The sequence below is a fragment of the Egretta garzetta genome, unplaced genomic scaffold (assembly GCF_000687185.1).
Source record: "Egretta garzetta isolate BGI_Z169 unplaced genomic scaffold, ASM68718v1 scaffold37, whole genome shotgun sequence".
Taxonomy (NCBI): Eukaryota; Metazoa; Chordata; class Aves; order Pelecaniformes; family Ardeidae; genus Egretta; species Egretta garzetta.
This window is the reverse complement of record NW_009260269.1, coordinates 1,459,777-1,470,734: the sequence shown is the minus strand read 5'-3', so window position 1 is coordinate 1,470,734 and position 10,958 is coordinate 1,459,777. Positions and strand designations below refer to the sequence as shown.

At 37.5% G+C, this 10,958-nt stretch overlaps 1 protein-coding gene across 1 annotated transcript in view; it reads right to left on the bottom strand.

Moving 5' to 3' along the window:
• Positions 1-225: 225 nt before the first annotated feature.
• The window catches only part of TAFA5 (TAFA chemokine like family member 5), a 365,869-nt gene continuing 355,136 nt past the window's right edge, over positions 226-10,958 (bottom strand). The window contains exons 4-5 of the mRNA XM_035897845.1: positions 4,621-4,748; positions 226-252 (exon numbers count right to left, since the gene is read on the bottom strand). Coding sequence (XP_035753738.1) covers positions 226-252; positions 4,621-4,748 — 155 coding nt within the window. The remainder of the gene's footprint in view (positions 253-4,620; positions 4,749-10,958) is intronic.

Sequence of the window (10,958 nt, the reverse complement as noted above, 5' to 3'; positions counted from 1 at the left end):
AGTTACTCTGAATTTCTAAACCTCTTAAAATATTAACTCAGGACTCCCAAATTCACTAAAGTAGGTAGCTAAGGATCATTAATCTTATTTTTACTGCTGGGGAAACTGAGGCAGAGAGGTTCAGTGACTTACCCAAGGCCACAGAGGGAGTCACTGTCAGAGCCGGGATTAGAGCTCAGGAGTTTCTGGCTCCCAGTCCCAAGCTCAGACCACTAGACCATGGCCTCAGGACATTTCCAGCTGGTCTTCAGTCTAAAAAAAAGTAAATTCTCAAGTATGTTACAAATATGTAACATATATGTATATTTCTTTTTACTTTGAATGTAATATTATGAATGAGAACACATTGTTCATAAGTCAGTGATGAAAAGCAAACCAATACATTTTATCTGAGTTACCTTTATCATACATATGTGTATGATAAAGCTCTGCAGAAAGATCTTGATCTAAATTGCAGCAAATACAAACAGCTATTGTATTTTCCAGGGTAAGGAACAAATTGCCTTTCCAACTCAGCCAGCATGTCATTTATATTAATGGTGAGGAATGCTAAGATGCTCTGTGTGTAAGTAAACTCTATTAAGAAAGTCACGTCCCTTGGTGAAGCTAGATCCTTAGTAAATTTTACTAGCTAAGCACTGAGCTCCATGTCAGAGTAATTACACCTTTTATCCACTGTGAGCTCTCTCTTAGCTTCTTCATACTCCTTAATTTCCCACTTCAGCTAATTTAGCAGTAAAATCGCAAAGGTTTTAAAAGGTTAGCTGCCGAGGAACTGGTGCATGAATGTTCTGTTAAGCTCCATGCATTGAAATCACATCATGTAGAAGAAGGAATTAATTAAGTAACAATTAGCTAGTGATGGACCATTGACAACATATATACACTTTGGTGCTAAAATTAATCTCCCCTATAAATCCAATACTTTCTGTATCTTCTCATCTATAGGCTGGCAAGTTTTATATTTGAAATATAAATGGACAGGCCCTTCAGCAATATCTTAAAAAAAAAAAAAGACATATCTTCTGGCACTATTGAAACTACATACTATTTTATAAAATCATATAGCTTCATTTTTTTTAAAGAATTGAAAGAGTAATGAGAATAGCAAAAGGAGAAGAAATTTTTAAGGCAGGTGATTTTAAAGTGACTGTAAGGACATTTGTTATATGAAAGTACTTAGTATGTTGAAAGTGCTAACAATTGTGTAGTATTCTCTTGCTATCTTCTTTTAGAAGTTGCCATATTGTTTCCTTGTATTGACAGTCAGCTGCTTAATACATAGATTGGCAGTTAGCCCGGTCAATCCTCAATTCTAAAAGCCTCTTAGCAGATGAAAAATCTTTGGTTCATTCACACCTTGTAGAAAGGATGACAGGGCAGAAGTGACATCCAGATCCATTTAGAGTATACTTTGAGTCTGATTTTCCTTTGCCTTGCACCTTGTAGTCATTTATAGCTGTGCAAAGTGAGCACAAAATGGATATAAAACACTGCTACCCATGTGAGGAGAGAATTCTGATTTGGTTGCATTATTTCCAGAGGTGAACACAAAAAGTGCCAGGCAGTGAAAAAATCTGGCTCTGCATAGAAAACCTAAACAATTTTGACATAAAGCATAAAGTAGCAGCAGTGCTTTCCAAACAATTTACAGAAATTGCACTTTTGCTTTGGAGCAATAGGTATTTTCAGTTGCTGTTTGCTTGGTATTTTCATAGAAAAAAAAACCCTAAATGTTAAACTCATCTACAGAAAACAAATCCTATTTCTTCCTTTTTTTGGTAGAAACATATTTAACTGTGAGTCCTAAACCATATTCTCACATAAGAAGGAACTCATGTCCTAGATAATTTCTCCACTAGTTCTACCTTTCCATGTGCTACTTCTAAACCCAGTACTTAAAAAGGTGCACTCCTACACAACCTCCTGGAACGAATGCGAAAGCTGGGATTATCACAACAGCTCATCTCAGTCCATCAGAGTTCAATACTGTTCTGGTTTTAGTATGGGTAGCAAGTTATTGTCTCAGCATTTACCAAACAGTAGTATCTCTGCTATATGATCTACCACCGCTATGATAATGCAAGACCTACTGCCAAGTATTATCAAGATACAAACTCATATTAGCAGGAAAGGCCTATGAATATTAGATTAAGAAATGTGTCTTAACAAAACTGATAGTTTACAAAATAAGTTTACAAAATAAGGGCCTAATCTGGCTGTAGCTGGAGATGTGGTCAAGAATTATTTCTACTTAATAACAGATGTTTAGTGTATAACAATCGATTCAGTATGTTTGGACATTTATTTCCCCATACTACCTGGTGGCCATTTTTCTGGCCCCTCCCAGCCAGAAGCCCTTCCCATTCCACTTAGATGCCATGATGGACCTGGCAACTCAGGTGTGCTGATTAGGAGCAAAATAGAAATTACTTCACTGCATCAGCAGCTGTTGACCTAAGAGTACTGCTCCAGTAAATAAAGTTTCTTGCGGTTTCTGTTAGAAAATGTCTTTTCTTTTAATCAGTCATGCACTTCACTTCAGAGTCATCCCTAAGACATAGTCCCAAACCTATTACCGTTGTCCAAAGCTTCCCTTCAACCGAGTGGCTAAAAAACAAATGAACATATTTTTTTTTATGCTTAATGTTTTAGTAATGCTGTATTATACATTGGGGTTTCTTGGGCTTTTTTTCTTTTTCTTTTTTTTTTTTTTTTTTTTTTTTTTCTTTTCTTTTTCCCCCCCTTCCCCTTCTGGATTCAGAGCTTCTTTAAGTATTCTGAGTTGATAGTCTGGCTTGACTGAAAAGTACTGTGTGTTTGTTGTGTGTCTGCATGTGTGATACCAACTGTTGAAGACTGCTTGATGTTAGATGAGGGCTTATGCTCAGAGCTGTTCTACAGTTGGCTCTCTGGCAGAGTTTCTCCTCAACAATGACAATGATGTCTCTGTGTGGTGGAGAGTCTGTTTTATAATATTACACTTGCCATGGCCTTAATTTTACTGATGGATCATGATTATGATTTCATTTACATTAATCAAAATCATGAGTCATTCTATTCATGTCAATAACATTAGAGAGCTATACAGACAAGTAAGAGTTCAGAATCAGGCTTCTGGTGTTTAATCTGAAAGGATATCTGAATCAATTCATTAAAGATAGATACTGAAGGATAGATCCTCTGCTTACTTTGCATTACTCAGTCAAGCCATTAGCATAAAACATCAAATAAAGAACTATAATGACAGCTGGCAATATGTCACAGTGCATGAGTTTTCTCTCAGGTACAGAAAATACCCCTGAATTAACAAGATTTAAGATAACATTTCATGTATGACAAAGTTACCATATTAGGTCTCCTTGCCCTTGGAAGTTGGCATTAATGTTTCAAAAACTTATTTCCTTCCTTTGTTTTTTTTTATGTCACTCTTACATAACTTGAATGCAAAAGATCTAAAGGCAAACAATATTTAAGTAAGACCTCAGAGACAGTGTTAATTTTTATAGCCCTGCCTGTAATGAATATTATGTCTAATAAATACAGGTGCATCAAAAGAGCAATCACAATTCATAAAGTTTGTTCTGTAGGTACCTCATAAAGTACTATCAAATCATCACTCTTTTTTAAAAAGTGAAAAACATGTTAATTTTCAAAAATATAGTCATTCTAAAACAATAAAAGGTTTTGTACTGGTGTCTGTCTCCTGCTCAGACAGAGAAATTGTGCTGGGGATGATGGGCCTTAATTTAGTCCTCACTGATAAGTACTTTTAAGGCTAAATATTCTTGAAATTGCACTTATTTAAATTACATTCAAGCTCCATGTACATCTAAAAAAAAGATTGGGGTGGGAGGGGTGGGATGGGAAATAATTTCAAGAGGTCTAGCAAGCTATCAGAATACTGCTCTATTATATCTCTTCAGATCTTTTCCATTTTTTAAGTCAAAGGATTATTGGCATTTGAGAACATTTTCTAAAAATCCGTTTGATATATTACAGGTCCTAGAAACTATTACTGTTATATATACCTTCAGCTTCACTACAAGAACATGCCCCAAGACACCAGATCAGAGAGTTGAGGGGTTTATCAACAGACCAGGACCCAAAGGATGCTGAAAGAAGGGATCTTTTCCTTTTTTCTATAGGTCTCACTGATTGTCTCTCTGAAAACTAAAGATTCTATCTGTGCAACTTGCTTTTCCAGTAAAGTGGGAATAGCAAAAATATTTTCTCCCCAATTCCCAGTGAAAGCTTTCTCTTCACCCTGCTAGACCATGTGTCCAGTTTTATACCCTACACTTCCTCAGCATAAGAAAATTCTTGTACAGTCAAGCAATAAGACCCTGTTTTCAGGCTGAATACAAATGTTAGTTAAACCACTGGTGCCTTTTAAGTAAACCACTCTTAGTAACTGTGGGAATTACACATATTTCCTGTCTTTATGATAACATCGCTGTGTATTTCAGTAAGGACACTTGGTCACGTACCTTAATTATAAGGCAACAGACTTTACATATCTGTGCCGAAAAACAATTAGATATCTCACTCTTTGTTTTTCAGTAAACTAAATTGAATGAGAAACTGAAGAAATAAATATAGAACAAAGAAGTGACCTACCGTGGTTGTCTTTATCCGTCCTCCTGGTTGTGTACAGGTCCAGCCTGATTTATTGATTAGCAAATCACAGCCTTCTCCTTCTAAACATGGAAGCATTTCACACCACTGTTTTGTTTTGATAATTCGTGCTATGGAACAGAAAAGAAAAAAAAAGAAAAAAAATACAAAAAACAATTGGCAGGAGAATTCACATTTCACTTATCTCTAAACACTTTCTCATTTGAGTTGTCTATTTTCATCATCTGATAATGCTGCCATAGGTTATGATGTAGACAGCCGTAGGCAATTTACAAAATTATTTACAACACCTGCTGTGCCAACAAATTTCATAATAAAAATAGAACTTAAAAAACAACAATAAAACCAGACAGCACTGTTGTAAATTGAAAGAACATAAAAGTTAGCTAATTTTCTAATTCCATGCTTCTTACAGTCATGGAAATATTGTTGGGTGCAGGGTTAACAGCTGGGGGTGTGTATGGTGTGGTGGGGCTAACAACTGAAGACTTACTATCCTAACTAATCATTACAGTAGCCTAAAAGTGACCTATGGCTGGGACCCATTGTGTTAGACTCTGTATAGACCTGAGCAGACACTCCTTATCCTGAAGTGCTTACAGTGTAAATAGACATGAGGCACACAGTGGAGAGAGAAAAGCTATAATAAATAGGTAGAGGGGTCAACATAATGACAGCAATTGTGAAACTCCATGATGCTTGCAGTGGTAGGGGCATAGTTAGGGGCAGGAACCGGGAACGTAAGAAGGACAGGTGCTGAATGAAGTAAAGGTTGGGAAATCATGGGGAAGGAGACGATAAGCAGAGGGAAAAGACTGGAACAAACACCCTATTACCCTGTTACTACAAGGGAAGAGAAGTCTAGTCAGAAAGGTTCCTAACTGTCTGAAAGGTGGTGTGTTGTGTGCTTTGTGGCTTCTCTTAATGCTTGCAACTCTGGTAAGCTGGTTCTGCAAAATTTCCTCAAGGTCACACACAGCAAGTAGTCTTGGAACAACAGAGCTCTGACTACATTAAAGTAGATGCAGAGGAGCTGTAGTGAGAAATTTTTCTTTAAGGCAGAGAGAAAAGAGGCTTTAATTCCTGTAGACTTCTTTCTGGATTATAATACTACTTTTCAGTTCACCTCTGAAGTATCTGGGTTCCTTCTCATATAATATTAAGCAATATGACTAATATATAATATTTTGATATTCTTTCAGTCTCGCCTTGTGGGCAAAATTGTAGGGTGGAGTGTTAGTTTGGGATACTTTTTATAAAATACATATACAGAAATGCATTCACTTGCATGGTGCCATATGCTTATGCTAAACAAGGCAAGGCCACCCAGATGATCTATATTTTGCTCAGACTGTAAGTCTCACAGTCCACAGAAAATGGTCCTCAGTTCCTCCAGAGATCGTCTCAGCGATCCTGGGCTAGATTATAAGAAAGCTTCACTACCTCAGTTTGTATGTAAGTGTCCTAGGATTGGAGGGCAGAACATGTTCCATATACAGGGACACAGATCACATCTTCCTCTATGTTGGTGTGTGACACCAATACACGCAATGTATTTTCAGCAGTCATGAGCCCAACAAAAAGAGAAATACAGGAGTAATACTGAGCAAGAAAAGCATACAAGAAGCTTATGATGCTCCAAATTAATTTTACGTCCAAGAAGCTTAAAAGCAGGCATTTATACCCAGTGGCAGTTGCAGCTCTTTATGCTCACCTGAACGTGTGATTCAGCCTCCCTATGCCCCTGACTTCCTCTGTTTGGAACTACTTAAGAGTACAATTCCCAGTGCCACTGGATCGTGGCAAGAAATAGAAGTGTAATTTAAAGTCTTTTAATAAAATCCTTTCCAATACTTTGACATGAAACAACTTGTGTCCTCAGTCCCGATACAATTGTTGGTAAGCTCTAGCAATAGAACGAACACTGATTTCTTTCATTGGAAGCTCAATCTGAAATTCATATTGAGATTTTCATTATAAAAAACACTTTAGCTCCCAAACGTCTATATAGAAATTTGTACTGTTCATTAAGCAACATATATATTGCTGGAGGAATGATTCTCAAACAATTTTCATAACTACAATTTTTTGAAGCGAATCCACTAAGTTTTTATAGCACATAATATACAGAAATCTGGATTGTGCTTGGGGTCCATAGGTACTTTTCTGCTGAGAACTGGATCATACCAGTTTTCAAGGCTAACATCTTGTATGTAACAGACAGTAGCCTCATCCTTCCTGAGGGAAGGCAGGCATCCAACTGCAGGCTTTACAGAAAAGGCTCAGCAAAATGTTAACATGAAACCTCACCCATTTGCATGTATATATTTTACAATTCACATATCGAAACGGCTATTTCTATCAATTTTTCAACAAAATGAAGGATCACTGAAAGACTGAATAGTCAGTTAAAGTCAAAAATATGTGCTAGATTGCCTCTACTATCTCAGGTGGGAGGTTTCACTGGAAACATAATCTGAACTAATCTTTAAAAAAAATATTTCTCTCTTCTGTGAATTACTCTAAGTGTTTGCTTGGTTACTATCTCAGAATTGCAGCTATCAGTAATATCACAAATATATGCAGTCCTTGCCCTGGGTATTGGCTATATCCACACAAATTTAGAAAACACCAGGAGTATTCTACAGAACATAAAGTCTAAAACACTTCTGTGTTAAGTGTATAGACTAGCTCATGCATCTAGGCCTTGAGAATCAGAACAACTTCTTTTTGTAGGGACAAACTACTCAGCTCACATAGTTTAAAGAAAATCAGTATCAAACCAGTTTATTAATTTATTAATGGCACATAACCAGCAGCAGTGCAGGATCAATAACAGTGATACAAATAGTAAATCATAGTAGTAGACATGAAATGTTCACAAACGCTTGGAAATTCCTAAATGCCCCCTCAAAACTAATCCCAAACTCTTCTAACACAGTCACACACCCCACTCTCCCCATCCCCTCCCTGGCATGTGGGTGCCCCCTCGCTCCCCGCCGCCTGCCCTCCCGGTGTTCCCGTTCCCCCCCCCCCACCCGGGGTCTCTGCTCCCCTCACACATCTTCATGTTCCTTTCATACTGCTTTTCAAGCTGACCCTCGCTTTGTTCAAAAGCCTCACAAACACACACGCTCTCACGTTCCCATCTTCGCAGGCCTTGTTTTCTGGGCCATTTGCCAAAAGTCAGCCGGTTGGGCACCCTCACACTTCGGTATAAATTGAAGCCTATACAGACACACTGTTCTGTTAAACACACGCAGCCACAGTTGCAAAAGGGAGGGCATATTCGTGCCTTTGGGATTACGTCTGTTTTTGCATTTTCACTTTTCAGTTTGCCCGTTATAGCAGAGTATCACAGTGAAGCTAAATGTATAATATAGGAAGCAAAGTATGCAACGATTTTATCAGCATGGTACCAAGAATTTCTATCAGTAATTGAAACTGAGTTACACCAGTCAAAGCAAAGGAATACAATGTATTTCCTGAGGCAGTATAGTTGCCTTTTTACTGTGTGTATCCACCAGGGGTGAAATTCAGCCCTCTGCAGACAAGGCAGCAAAAAGCCGATCAGATTCTTCAAATCTGCTCCAAGCTCCATTATAAAGAATGAAGTGGCACTTAAATGATACATAGGCTTTGTGCAGACCTTCTGCAAAGAACTGAATTTCATCTTAAGAATCTGAGCTGACACTACTTTGCATCTCCTCAGAAGGGCTGTGCCCCTTCACTTACACTGAAGTTAATAGGAACTGACGGTGCTCAGCCCACGGTAGAATTGCTTTCCCGGGTAATACCATTTGAACTGGAGAACAAATGGAGCCTATCCAAGGGGTTTTCATACAAACAGTTCTGAGGTGTTGGCAGGCAAGCAGAGGTTATATCAATATGATGCCAAGCTGCCCACCAAAGTGTTTATAACTGTTTTGTAAGATAGAGGAATTTGCAATGAATTTCCAGTTATTAGTAAAAATAAATAAATAAAAATCTCTATTCATCATCAGTGTAGTCCATTTTAAGACTGTTCAACTGAGTAGCATTTCAGAGCACCACAGATTTTTTCCTGCTAAATACTGAAACTAGGTATGTTTTGTCACTAAGCTTGTCACTTGGTTAATGATTATATTTTCATACAGAAAACCAGCTTTATTTCCTATACTTTGTTTTCACATGTTCATTCTACATTCAGGCGGTTACCAATTGTTGCATCTCTAGTCAATCTCATAACTGAAAATCATGTATTTTTTTGTGATAGCAAAAAAGTGAGATAAATCTTGTTCAGCAGCAGTAAATGCAAAACCTCACAGCCATCTATAATACATTATATTAAAACATTCAGATTGTTACAGTTTGTTTTCTCTCTTTTTTTTTAAATGTTGGAGAATGAACTTAGAAACAAAAGTAAAAATGTATCTTATTTTTCATTAATTAAAACAGCATTTGGATACTGAGACTTATGATTTCAGAATACATTGTGCTCCTGTGTGTAAAAGGTGGTGTGTGAAATTAATATTTACAATTCATAATGAAACCATGGTACAAGAACCTAAATAAAGTATAAAAAAGATGGCTTAGTTGATGTTTATCGGTCAATTTGAGATGCCTGAAGTAGCAGATGGATGATTCTTTGTAGTGAGGAGTAGGGAATTTTTCTTCTAAGCCTAAGCAGAATAAGCCATTTTGAAACATGCTTCTCAAATGAGAGCTTAGCTCACCTATGCTTCTTATAGAATGATGTTCTCTTTCATGTTATTTTCTTCAATACCTTGTAGCACTTAATGCAAGACATAAAGTATGCATTGGAGAAAATATTTCCTTTTTGATTTTCATACATTATTTCATTGTTGTTTTCCTTGAACTTTGAAGAAAGCGGATCAGCATAGCTGATTCCCAAAGTTCAGAACTGCCTTTGAATTCATCAGTTTAGATGTAGCTGGGCAAACACATTTATCTTACTGTTCCTCTCTTGCCCTATTAACTCTGAACAGGACACACATCTTTTATTATTAATCACTTCCAACTGATCCCAGCTGGTTCCACCATCCCACTCCTCTCCCAACCTCTCTGTTCTCTTTACCTCATTTTTTTCCTTTTTCATTCTTTCATTTTTTCACCTGTAGCCTTTTGCTCCAACCATTTCTCTCCTCTGCCTGGTTCAGGACACATACACTCTCTACCTATCAAAGATCCCAAAACTCTTTGCTGAACTCATTATGTTTAGTTAATTTTACTTATGACTGGTAAATGCTGTTCATTGTCCCCATTTTGCACAGAGGTTAATCAACTTGACCTAGGTCACACAAGAAGTATGTTGCAGAGTTGGAAACAAAACCCCTGCATTCTTAGTGGTCGCTAGCCTGGAGACCTTTCTCTGTCCGATTTTCCTTCAGAGAGCATGCTTTAATAGATACACGTAAGAAATTAAACAACCACAAAAAATATGCAAAGTAATAGGCTTTTAAAAACATATATCAGTTAAATTGCAGCAGCAGGAAAGAGGCCAGCAGAAACACAAACTGAATCACAGTACTTTAACACGACATTGCAATCATGAACTGTCTTTAGAACAGCAATTTGACTGTAATAGTGTATAAGTCCCAAACGTTAATCTATTTTACTATACAACAAGGAAACATCACATACTTTGGATACCTTTTACAGCAGTCATTCTGTGCTCCACTTAAAAAATTGGAAGCGGTGCTAATTCACAAAGAGTTAGCTCGTATCAATTATTTATAGGCCATCTAGACCAAAGACTGTTTAGTTCTAAGAACAGCAATATAGCAATGGCTAGACACCCATTTTATCATTTAGCTCTTGCTGTCAAGATTGGGAGGGATACTTGAGCTGAAATTGAGAAATATATGGAAAAAAGTGATCTCCTGCAGGCTACAGAGAGGCTTCAAATTGAGATGAGGTAACTAGATGAAGAGTGAAAGACTGAATGACAGGGCAGAGCCTTTTCCTGCAGCTCACCCCAATCATAGCTCCAGTAAGGGAGAAATCTTATTGCAACCCCAGGGTTGAGAAGAGGCTTTCAATGTTGACCTGTTCCCTGAAAAAGGATGAAAATCTTGCTGAACAGTGCAGATTGCACCATGCACAACATATATTTGGGAGGAGCAGGATAATATGCAGGAGATGATCTCCAAATTACGCAGTCATCCATACCATCCCAAACCAGAACTGCCTAAGGGGTATTCCTGTCAGTTAAATGAATGGTCCCTAAGAATTCAGCTGTGGTATAAGAGGCTCCTGGATTAAGCTGTATGAATATAGGAATTTACTTAGTAAGCCACAGCAGCATAGGTTTAACTTTA